The sequence below is a fragment of the Oryctolagus cuniculus genome, chromosome 7, assembly GCF_051225735.1.
Source record: "Oryctolagus cuniculus isolate XC-2025 breed Fujian yellow rabbit chromosome 7, ASM5122573v1, whole genome shotgun sequence".
Taxonomy (NCBI): Eukaryota; Metazoa; Chordata; class Mammalia; order Lagomorpha; family Leporidae; genus Oryctolagus; species Oryctolagus cuniculus.
The window spans coordinates 129205953-129218396 of record NC_142873.1 but is presented as its reverse complement, the minus strand read 5'-3'; the positions used below and the strand labels follow the sequence as shown (position 1 = coordinate 129218396).

Genomic DNA, 12444 nt, shown 5'->3' with positions numbered 1-12444 from the left:
AGTAGTAAATTATAATACTCAGAAGAAAACAGAGAACTATGAGCCAATAAGTACATAAATATATAAAACTAAAGCTTGATGAGGGATATTTATATAGTTTCAAAGTAGCTCTCCACAAAATGCTTATTAATTACAAGAGGGAGTAATTTTATAATGAAGAAACCTGGCAGACATCACATTAACCAAGTGATCAAAAAGATCATCAATAGAAGGATAAGTCAAGATCCTGCACATTTGAAAAGTTGCAATGAGAAGAACAAAGCATTATTTCTGTGATATTCCTACTGAAGAGGCATAATTTGAATCTAACTCATGAGAAAATATCTTACCATCCTTAATTAAGGACAATCTACAAATTAACCAGCCTGCAATCTTCAAAAGTATCAAGGTCATGAAGGACAAAGAATGCTTACTGAGGAAAGCCTAAAAGACACTGAGGAGACTTGATAACTAAATGCAACACATGATTCTGAACTGTACCATTTTGCTACAAGAACATTCCGGAACAACTGGAAAAACTTGAATGGAGTTTAAAGATGAGATGGAGGTAACATATCAATGTTAATTTCCTGATTTTGATGGTTTTATTATAGTTAGGTAGGAAAATGTCTATGCCTGTAGGAAATACATGCAAAGTATTCAAGCTGATGTGACATTAGATCAGCAATTTAACCCTTAAATGTTTCAGGAAAAAAATTCTTTGTACTTCCAACTTTTATGTAAATTGGGGTTTTTCCAAACTTTTTTAAATTTCATTTTAAAATCCAAGCCGTTTTTTAAAAAAAAGAAAAAAAGGGGTGAGCATTTGGTCTAGTGGTCAAGATACCAGTTAAGATGCCGTGTACTACATCAGAGCACCTGGATTCAATTCCCTGCTCTGCTCCTGACTCCAGTTTCCTGCTAATGTGCACCTTGGGAGGCAGCAGCTGATAGCTCAGGTGGCTGAATTCCTGCCACTCATGTGGGAGACCTGGATTGTGTTCCAGACTCCCTGCTCTGGCCTAGCAAACCCCAGGCCACTACAGGCATTTGGGAAATGAACAAGCAAATTAGTGTTCATTCTCTTTCTTGTTCTCTTTCCCTCCCTCAAATAAATAAAAATTTCAATTAAAAAAAAAAAAAAAGGCAGAAAGAAAACAGTGTGTTAGAGTGAGAGCTCTGAGTAGTGCCCCCAGTAGGCAGGCTGTATGCTCTCCTGTGGCAAAATGCAGTCCTCAAAACATCCCTCAGCTCAGAGAGTCTCTCTACCTGAGTCTCCATCGAAAGAGCCCCCACTAAAAGCTCCCCCTCACTGGCACTCCTGACACCATGCAACCTTCTCAGGAAACATCCCCAGCCTCCCTGAAGTCGCAAACCACTGCCCTTGCATCTTAGGGGGTTTTTTTTCTCTCTCTTTTTAAAGATTTTATTTATTAATTTACTTACTTATTTGAAAGAGTTACAGAGAGGGAGAGAGATCTTCCATCCGCTGGTTCACTCCCCCAAATGGTCACAATGTCCAAGACTAGGCCAGGTGGAAGCCAGGAGCTTCATCTGGGTTTCCCACGTGGGTGCAGAGGCCCAAGCACTTGAGCCATCTTCCACTGCTTTCCCAAGCCATTAGCAGGGAGCTGCATCAGAAGTGGAGCAGCAGGGACTTGAACTGATGCCCATACGGGATGCTGGTGCTGCAAACAGCAGCTTAACCCACTATGCCATAATACCAGCCCCAGGGTTCCATTTTTCTACTGAGATCTTCATACTTAAGTCACAGGGGGTTTGCAGAATATAGGTCTAACGCTTATAATATCACCTGGGACTTTGCTTATCTAGTTAAGGGACAGAACTCAAAAGAAACAGTTTATGATTCTGAGTATTTCTGCAAATTGTCTTTCAACAGAGACTAGGGTTTGCAAACATTTATTCTCAGATATCCTTTGCTTTTCCTAACAAATGAAAGATAGTAAGTAGCCTATGGCAAGGAAGAAGATGAATGATTTCTGCTCAAAATAAATGGATCAGCCTCCCAGTGGGAACAGCGGAGGGGTGAACAGGGACTACCATGGGGCCAGCCTGATTTGGAGAACACAGGCCTGCACCACAGCCCCTGGAGGATGGTCTCTGTGCAGACTATTTACACAACAGACACCAATGGCTCCTCTGCAGCCATTACTGTCTATCAGGTAAATAACACATGTGCCAAAACACACATTTAATGAGGGAAATAATATGCCTTTATAAAAAGACTCAATCTGTATTTACCTGAGAGACCAAAGACGCACCAAATCACCAGATTAGTGGAACCGCAGAGGAGTCGTTCCGGTGTCTTGGGTAAATAGACATTTTATAGCCTCCATTACTGGAGGGGGGAAGGGAGGGAGTCAGCCTTTAATACATACACAGGCCAGGGGAGCTTCCGGGACAGGAAAAGAGGATCCCATCATGAAACGCGTGGTCTACTCCCACTCCACCTCCCCAGCCACACAGACTCGGAATCTCTGGGAGGGAATGGGTTTATCCAGGGTACTTTCTAAAGCACGGTCTTCTCATAATACACATTTTCTGTGACCTTTTTAAAGACTCCTCACATGCCTGCATTTCAGAAATTTTTGCACCAAAATAAACATATCTTCTAACTTCATTTTCCCACAAACTTTTGGAAGTACCCTCATACCACTTAGAGGTAATCAGATTAGATTCAATTCATACCACTAAAAGCCACACTGGGAGACAAGGGTACATTCCAGACTCCAAGGTACCAGAAAGTGGTTCTGACCCGGCTGTCTGGAAGCACCTGAGACCATGACCACCATAGCTTCCTCGGTTTCTAGACCTAGGACAAGTTCCTATCCCAAAGTGACCTCTAGTTCAGCAAGTGTCAGGCATCGGAGTCATGGAATCAACAAGGAACACAGTAATACCTGCTTGGAACTCACTGGGTCACAGGCTTTGTCTTAGCTAAAAATAGCCTAAAAAACTATAAACTGCATGCCTTCAAAAGTCATAATCTTCCATCTAATGAATACATCCTTACTGCCAAGCACTTCTGTGAAAATCACACTGTCAAAGGTAAAAGAAAACCTACAACGCAGCCAGCCAGGGAAAATAAGGCCCAAAAAGAGAAAAGGATTGCCCATGGCTCACATAGAAAGAAAAAAGAAATAGAACCCAGCACTCTCAACTTCAGGGCCAGAGTCTCCAACCATTGCTCCAACACAAGGAGCAGACCTAACCACTCATCTCCCAGCTTCTCTGCATTCTCACAGAAGCAGCCAGCAGTCTGAGGGCTCTGTCTAGTTTGCTGAAGAGTAGAAGCTGGAGACGAAACAGCCTGACATGCCCTGGAACCACTACTTGACTTTCTGATCCCGAAAAGTGGAAGGGAAGCAGGAACTTGAAAGCTGGATCCTCAGCTCAACAAAACACACTCTTGTCTACAACCAGTCCTGGCTTTGGCCTGCAGCTACAGCTGCTTCTAATCCAATGAAGCACTAGGCAAGGCTCTCCCCATAGCAGGAGCAGTAGCAAAGCTTACACAACTTGCACAGCTGAAGTGAATGAAGGCCTTCAGGAACACTAAATTCTGATGGTAACGTCACAGGCCACAGCAGGCTGGCTTTTGCCTTCAACTAACCTTTATCAGCAGCTCAAATTAAGCAAATTAAGAGGCAGTTGTCTGCGATGTGCCTGATGTTTGCTTAACCATCAGCCATGCCCAGCAGCTTGGGCAAACTCCTTCCAGGGACCAAAGCTGGAAGATACCTCTGCAAAGTACTGCAAGCCAACAGTGATCCCACTGCACACACAGAGGACACAGTCTTATTTCCTAATACATAAATAACCTAGAGTCAGGGGCCGGCAGTGTGCCGTAGCAGGTAAAGCCACTGCCTGCAATGCCAGCATCCCATATGGGCACAGGTGCAAGTCCTGGCTGCTCCACTTCTGATCCAGCTCCCTGCTAATGAGCCTGGGAAAGCAGAAGATGGCCCACGGCTTTGGGCCCCTGCATCCACATGGGAGACATGGCTCCTGGCTCCTGGCTCCTGGCTTCGGACTGGCCCAGCAGATGAATGATCTCTGTCTCTGCCTCTTTTCTCTAGAAACTCTGCTTTTAAAATAAATAAATCTTTGGGAAAAAAATAAAAAGCTAGAGGCAGAGGGAGGACAAGGTATGGCACCATTACCCCTTTAAGCACCTCCAGTACTTGCAGACAGCAAGTGTATCCAGAACTGTTCAAATACTTCCACTACCTCTGCTTCCAAGACAGAACTGGCATAGAACCAAGCAGTCAATTTAATCCAGCTGTTAAGACACTAGTATTAGGTAAACCTGGGTTCAAATCCTGGCTCCATTACATACTTTTTGTGATAACAGCTTTAATAATAGCTGCATCTTTGGGACTCAACCATGCAATGTACACAAAGAAGCATAGTGCACAATAAGAAGTGTTCAAAAAGGGAGTTCTTGTTGTTAATACATGAGAAAGGAAAACACCATTTTCTGAAAAGCTACTGTAAACTAGAATATGAAAGTACTGCCTTGGGGATTTACATGTTATCTCACTTAAACCTCCCAACTTTCAAGCAAAATGGCTAACAATATTCCCATTTTGCACACAAGGAAATGAAGGCTCAGAGACACCCAGCTCCTTGGGGCCCTGTTTTTCCTCTGTCATGTTCAAAAACCCCATCTTCCTACTTGACGAGTCACCATCAGCCATCAGGCTAATGATTCACATCAACTTCAGTTTTTCTTTTTGAGGTAAAGTATGACTTTAACCAAAAGTAACTGAACCTTAAACAACCATCAAATCTGTCTTGATAACCCAAATTTATATTCATAATTTTTAATACATATTTTGTAAAGGAAAACAAAACACAGGCCTGAGCACAAAAGCAGAAACAGGAAAAAAGTACCTTGGATTAAAACTGCAGCACTAAGAACTCAAAGCCTGTTGTCAAACACAACTCCAGGGGAGCAAACCTCCCCATCTTACACAATGGAGAAACTGCTAGGAGGCAGGGTCCCATCCAGTTCTTGCTCAGGTCCTCAAATGTGACATTTTCTTTCACAAATCTGCACCGTGGCAAATGCTACTTGCTGTTCACCAGGCAAATTATCACTATTTCTTCAAAATTCAGCTCAGAGCTTTCCTTTTTTAGTAGCTTTCTCTGATATCCCATAATAAAGTTAATTGCTTAAATGAGATTTATTCCTATTTCACAGCTTTCATCTCACTATATTAGAAGGTGGCATCAGTTTTCCTACCAACAATAATGTTCAATGAGTTAGGAAAGAAGGATGGAAGATAGCAGTGTAGGTGTATATGTATATTTTATATATTAAAAAAATAGCATATCTGACATGGTGATTCTTTGACTTTTTAAATGCATTTCAAAATGCCAAACAGCATTAAAGAGCATGAGATTTATTTTTTAATATAAATGGAGCATGAGACTTAAAAGCCCAAGAAACACTGAGCTGAGTCCTGAGGACAAGGACCACTGTGTACTCACTTCTGTGTTACCAGAACCCAGCACAGGGCCAGGCACAATGTAAGTATGAGTGAAGGTTTACTGAATGAATTACTATGTTCACAGATATGATGCCAACTGCTCTGGAACCAGAACATGCTAGAACACAGCAAGATCCAAGCACAGACAATGCTTCCTTTCTGGCTATCCCTCCTCCTAGCCCATACCCTCTGTTCTCCCCGGGGGGGGGGGGGGGGGGGGGGGAGGGAGAGGGAAGGAGAGAGGGAACAAGGGAAGGAGGGAAGGAAGGAAGGAGAGAAGGAGAGAGGGAGAGAGGGAGAGAGGGAGAGAGGGAGAGAGGGAGAGAGGGAGAGAGGGAGAGAGAGAAATTGCCATGATGCCAGAATACTATTAAAAGGATTAATTTAGGGACCGGTGTTTGGACTGTCACATCCAATCACTACCCACAGATCTACAGCTTCCCAAATAAGGTTCATGCAAAGAGGAATCAATTGCAAGGACACAGAGGGTCTGAACAGGCATACTAATGGCCTCCTGAGGTGCCAGCGGCCAGCTTTGACACTCCCATAAATTATCTGCCTTTTGATTTTACCTGTAGCTGTGGGGCACAAGGAACAATTTTGAACATATCAAAGCAATCCCTCCTAACCCAAGGCTCCCTAAGGAATGTCCCCAAAGGAGGAAAGGCTAAGAACAATGACCCAAAGGGAATTTCCTCCCCAACAGGTCCAGCCCTAGCAGTCATCAATTAAAACCCAACGGAACCAGTGGATAAAGTGGGACTCAAGTCAGGCCCAGCAGGTCTGGACAAGGCACACACAGACTGCAGTTGTGCGATGACTACACATCTCTCACTTGAGGGAAGAGAAATCACAGCAATAAACTACCACAGCTTCATCTAGAGGCAAGTGTGCGCCAGCCCCGGCAGTACCTCAGAGCAGGACCTCAAGCCACAGGCTCCACCTCCTGGGGCCTGTCTCCTCACATGGTAGGATACAAACGTCCATCACCCAACCCACTTCCCACAGTGCTGGGGAAAAGGAAGAAAAAACATTCAAGAAGCCCTTACAAAGCTGTGTAGGCCACGAGGGTGGCAACACTAACAAATGACTCCAGACAAGGAACAACTGGTCACACTTTGGTGAATCTCTATTGAGACGCTGCTCACTTGCTTTGCTGTTCTGATGATGCTAGGACTAGAGTCCATCCTGAAAAAAGTTCTGGAATTCAGAGTGGAACTCCTGCTGTTTGAAATTCTCCATTATGAAGAACGGTGCCTTCCTTTAGTGTAATTCCCTCCTGTCTGCTGGCTGCTACCACCAGGGGCTACATTTCTATCACATGGACATAATGACAACTGAGGACTCAAAACACACTAAGCCAAAGGCCAAGTCATCTAACTATAGGTGTTTTTTAAAAAATTATTGTGTAAAATATTACTTGTAACAGAAGTCATCAAGACACTGTTAAGAGTTTTAGATACATTATTAAATACCTTAAGCAATCCTAGAAAGTCCCATTATCTTCATTTTACAGATAAGAAAGTGAAGCCCAGGGAGGAAAGTTACTTGCCCAATATCACACACACACTATTATCAGAAACCCACAGGCTTCCCTCCAGCAAAACAAGTACACTGGAGTGTGTAGGAAGAGGTGGACAAAGGAAAGGAGCAGACAGACACAGGACCCTCAGCTCTCACCTATGCATTATACATTCAACAAATACTGTATGTGGTCCCTGTGCCTAACATATATCACCATACCTGAACTGGGAGACAGTTCCAAAATTGGGAAAAGGTCATCAGTCTGCTACAAGCAGGAAAAGGAGAGACTGAGTGGGATATATTATGAGGACAATTCCCTGGAAAGATTAGGAAAACGGGTCATTTTCTATGTGTACAGTTCAAGTTCAAAGCAACTGACAGTAGGCTATAAGCCCCAAGATCAAGAACCCTTGCAGGGCTCCATTTATTCCATAATTCCTTCATTAGAAAATAATTCCCATGGCTGGCATTGTAGGCAGCAGGTTAAGCCACTGCTTGCGATGCCTGCATCCCACATCAGAGTGCCCATTAGAGTCCCGGCTGCTCCCCTTCTCATCCAGCTCCCTGCCTATGAGCCTGGGAAAGTAGCCCATGATGGCACAAGTGCTTGTGTCCCTGCCATCCATGTGGGAAACTCAGATGGAAGTTCAGGACTCCTGGATTTTTGTAGCCATTTGGGGAATGAAACAACTGATGGAAGATTTCTCTTTCTCCCTCTCTCTCTCCCTTCCCCCCCACTCTCATTCTCTCTGTATCCCCCTTTCTATATTGCTCTTTAAAATAAATAAGTCTTAGGGGCCAGCACTGTGGCATAGTGGGCTAAGCCTCCACCTCTGGTCTCATCATCCCAAATGGGCACTGGTTCTAGTCCTGGCTGCTCCTCTTTCGATCGACTCTCTGTTACGGCCTGAGAAGGCAGTGGAAGGTGGCTTAAGTGCCTAGGTCCCTTTATCCACGTGTGAGACCCTGAAGAAGCTCCTGGCGCCAGGAGCAGCCTAGCTCTAGCCATTGCAGTCATTTGGGGAGTGAACCAGCAGACAGATGTCTTTTCTCTGTCTCTCCCTCTCTCTGCCTGTAACTATCTCTCAGATAAACAAAATCTTTAAAATAAATAAATAAATAAATTTTTCAAAAAATGAAAGAAAATAGGCCCCAAAATCTTTTAACTAATTGCTTTCCAATATCTTTCCCAGGCTGTGAAACAGGAGCTGGTATTTCCAACAATTCTTTTTTTTTTTTTTTTTTTTTTTTTTTTTTTTTTTTTTGACAGGCAGAGTGGACAGTGAGAGAGAGAGACAGAGAGAAAGGTCTTCCTTTGCCATTGGTTCACCCTCCAATGGCCGCCGCGGCCGGCGCGCTGCGGCCGGCGCACCGCGCTGATCCGATGGCAGGAGCCAGGAGCCAGGTGCTTTTCCTGGTCTCCCATGGGGTGCAGGGCCCAAGCACCTGGGCCATCCTCCACTGCACTCCCTGGCCACAGCAGAGGGCTGGCCTGGAAGAGGGGCAACCGGGACAGAATCCGGCGCCCCGACCGGGACTAGAACCCGGTGTGCCGGCGCCGCTAGGCGGAGGATTAGCCTAGTGAGCCGCGGCGCCGGCCTCCAACAATTCTTTAGAAGACATTCTTTCAGTTCCAGGAAGTGACAAATGATACACACCTGTATGTAAAGAGTTTGCTATAGTCCTTTATTTTTTAAGGTTGATTTTATTTATCTGAAAGAGTTACAGAGAGAGGTAGAGACAAAGAGAGAGGTCTTCCATCCACTGGTTCACTCCCCAGATGGCCGCAACAGCCGGAGCTATGCCAATCCGAAGCCAGGAGTCAGGAGCCTCTTCTGGGTCTCCCATGCGGGTGCAGGGGCCCAAGGACTTGGGCCATTTTCTACTGCTCTCCCAGGCCATTGCAGAGAGCCGGATAGGAAGAGAAGCAGGTGGGACTAGAACCGGCACCCATAAGGGATGTCGGCACTTCAGGCCAGGGCTTTAACCTGCTGCACCACAGCGCCGGCTCCCTATAGTCCATTTTAAAGAACAAAATACAGAGGCAAGCGTTGTGGCATAACAGGTTAAGCCGCTGCCTGCAATGCCAGTTCAAGTCCCAGCTGCTCCATTTCTGATCCAGCTCCCTGCTAATGCATCTGGGAAAGCAGCAGCAGATGGCCCAAGTCTCCCATGTGGGAGACCCCGATAAAGCTCCTGGCTTCGGCCTGGCACAGCCCAAGCTGTTGCAGCCACTTGGAGAGTGAACCAGCAGATAGAAGATCCATCTTTCTCTTTTAAATCTGCCTTTCAAAAAATTAAAATCTTAAAAAAAAAAAAAAAAACAAATACAGACATAAAACAGGTAATATAAAATTCTACCCATATAACTGCCACAGCCTCCTTATTGGTTTCTCTGCTTCTAGTATTTTCTGTCCTCTTCAACACACTCTTTCTTCACACTGAAATTGGAGCAAATTTTCTACAACACAAACCTAATATCAGCTTCTTGCTGGTCTTAAATTTGATCAGCAACTATGGTCCATGGCCAAATTCAGCTGCTTTTATAAATAAAGTTTTATTGAAACACAGCCATGCTCATTTATTTTCATCCTGCTACAGCTGCTTTCATGCATAAACAGAGTTGAGTAGTCATGACAGTGACCCACAAAGCCTGGTTAATATCTTGTCCTTTACAGAAAACATTTGCCAACCCCTAATCTAATCTTTTTCTACCTCTTGGGTCTAATCCTTAGAGTTTAACAGACTCTGGTCTCTGCTTACCTTTTCTGCCTCATCTCTCACTATATTCTCTCGACTCCTGCCTTCTAAGCATTGTTTCAACCACACTGAACTTTCTCAAACTCAACAAAGCTCTGTTAAGCAATCACTTACTAAAGCCTTTGCTAAACATTTAAAAACAAAGCTCTGACTTGGTCCTTCATGTCTTCACCTATTTCCAGGTGAGGAAGTTACCTCCTCTGAGAGATCTTCCTGAGCCCACAAATCTCAGCTAGGGACCCTTCTGTACTCCCAAAGCACCCACACTTCCCTTATCACAGCATTCTTGGAGTGTATCAGAACTACCTCTTCACTGTCTCACCCATGAATTCCTAAGCTCTCTGGTGCCAGCGTGGCTGCTTTAAACTACAATCCCGGCCGGCGCCGCGGCTCACTAGGCTAATCCTCCGCCTTGCGGCGCCGGCACACCACGTTCTAGTCCCGGTCGGGGCGCCAGATTCTGTCCCGGTTGCCCCTCTTCCAGGCCAGCTCTCTGCTGTGGCCCGGGAGTGCAGTGGAGGATGGCCCAAGTACTTGGGCCCTGCACCCCATGGGAGACCAGGATAAGCACCTGGCTCCTGCCATCGGATCAGCGCTGTGCGCCGGCCGCAGCGCGCTGGCCGCGGCGGCCATTGGAGGGTGAACCAACGGCAAAGGAAGACCTTTCTCTCTCTCTCTCTCTCTCACTGTCCACTCTGCCTGTCAAAAAAGAAAAAAATAATAAACTACAATCCCAGGAACCAGCAAAGTGCTGGCTCTTAGTTACCAAACAGCCTCCAAGTCCCTGGATATCAAACATCAGAATCCACCTGGTTAGCCTGATCTTGATCCTTTAAAATATAAATAGATTGGGATTATTCAATCACCCAGGGGCCAGCGCTGTGGCATAGCAAGTAAAGTCGCCACCTGCAGTACCAACATCCCATATGCGCGCCGGTTCAAGTCCTGGCTGCTCCATTTCCAATCCAGCTCTCTGCTATGGCCTGGGAAAGCAGTAGAAGATGGCCCAAGTCTTTGGGCCCCTGCACCCATGTGGAAGACCCAGAAGAAGCTCCTGGCTCCCAGCTTCAGATCGGCGCAGCTCCGGCCGTTGTGGCCATCTGGAGAGTGAACTATCGGATGGAAGACCTTTCCCTCCTTCCCTCCCCCCCTCCTCCTCCCCCTCCCCCTTTCTCTCTCTGCCTCTCCTTCGTTCTCTGTGTAACTCTGATTTTCAAATAAATAAATAAATCTTTTTAAAAAATCACCCAAAGGTAACACTCAGCCCAAATTAAATCATGTTCCCAAAGGCCTTGCTCAAATTTACATTATTAAAAGCCAAGTGAATAGGTTTCTTCCTATTGTCTTTCAGATGTATATTTCTCAGAATACAGGACTATTCTAGCTGTAGCTAATCATCCTGAACCTAGAGTAGGTACTTATGAGATGCCCATGGAGAAATGACAAAACTCTAGGATCTGGATTCTCCACCTCTGGTTCTCACCACTTTATAGCTTTGGGTTAAGTTCTGGTAGGCTTAGAGAATATGCTGCCTTATCAGAATCTACAGAAAAATAAATCTGAGCAAGCATCCACCCTTACTTCCCCCCACCCCCTACCCGAGCCCAAACACTCAAAAGGAAGAAGTCAAGTCAAACCTGACCATGCAAGGGGATTCTCACCTCTCCTTACTTCGAAGATGCCAAGACTGGCAGCTGGGGACGCCGAAGGTTCTGTGAGAGCCGGAAGGCCCCAATGCTGTGGATAGACACACATCTCTGGAACGCCCATCTCAGCAGGAAGACCAAATCCCCACTATGGCGGCGCGCGCTCTACCTCTGACTCGGGGATGACAGCTACCCATGTGGGAATGCAGGGTTCCCACAGAGCTTTCAGAAACTACAGAACTCTATTTGTCTTGGGAATGATGGATCCATGTTCCCTAGTGACACATTTTTCTTCCTAGGGAGGCTTACCTCCTAGAAACATAAAAGTTTACAATATCTAAGCATGGATTGAGAAAGATGGCCATGATGTGATGATGCTCTGGGAAAACATCAGAATCCTAATCAAGGAGGAGATGCTGATATGACTGACAAATTCAGAAGTCAGGAACTGAGAACAGACAGAACTAGGAGAGGGACTGGTTGTCATATAACCACACGTCATACTGCAAATGGTCACAGAGGCCAGCAAACACCTTCAGGATATTTCCAAGTCTGCCTCAAGTTCTAAGACAATCTAGGCAACCAAACCCAACATGAAGACATCAATGAATGCCTATTATACTTGTCACCCAATTCAGATCTTCTAAAGCTCCAGAAGTTGTAGAGATGCCCTTGTAAACCAGTGATACCTTTTGCACATGCGCGCGCACACACACACACACACACACACACACACACCCTACCTCATCTAGGATTAGAACCAATGTACTCCTGCCTACCATTCTAAACACTTGTGACTTAATTCTACTCAGCTGTCCTCGGAAAAGGCCACTCACCAACTAATCCCACCACAAAGAAAACACTTTTCAAAATGAAAAGGAATAAAAGCACTTCTATTCAGAAATTTCAAGTTGGAAGGAGAGCTCTTAGCCAAGCTCCATGACCCAGCTAGCTGCTTATTTACAGGATCTTGGGGCAGGAATTGTTAATGAGCTTTTAATTTGGAGTGCTTAAGTTGC

At 45.3% G+C, this 12444-nt stretch overlaps 1 protein-coding gene across 26 annotated transcripts in view; it reads right to left on the bottom strand.

Annotated features, from left to right (window-relative positions):
- ERI3 (ERI1 exoribonuclease family member 3) overlaps nucleotides 1–12444 on the bottom strand; it is a 146665-nt gene that overhangs the window by 132599 nt on the left and 1622 nt on the right. For 13 of the 26 annotated variants that reach the window (XM_089300799.1, XM_089300801.1, XM_089300798.1 and 10 more), the window contains exon 2: nucleotides 11441–11516. The exons of 7 other annotated variants lie outside the window; for them this stretch is intronic. In XM_089300799.1, the coding sequence (XP_089156925.1) occupies nucleotides 11441–11516 (76 nt within the window). Of the gene's footprint in view, nucleotides 1–1425; nucleotides 1611–7238; nucleotides 7337–11440; nucleotides 11517–12444 lie in introns of those variants that run through there. 6 more of the 26 variants (XM_089300800.1, XM_070078603.2, XM_070078601.2 and 3 more) reach the window with 2 other exon arrangements.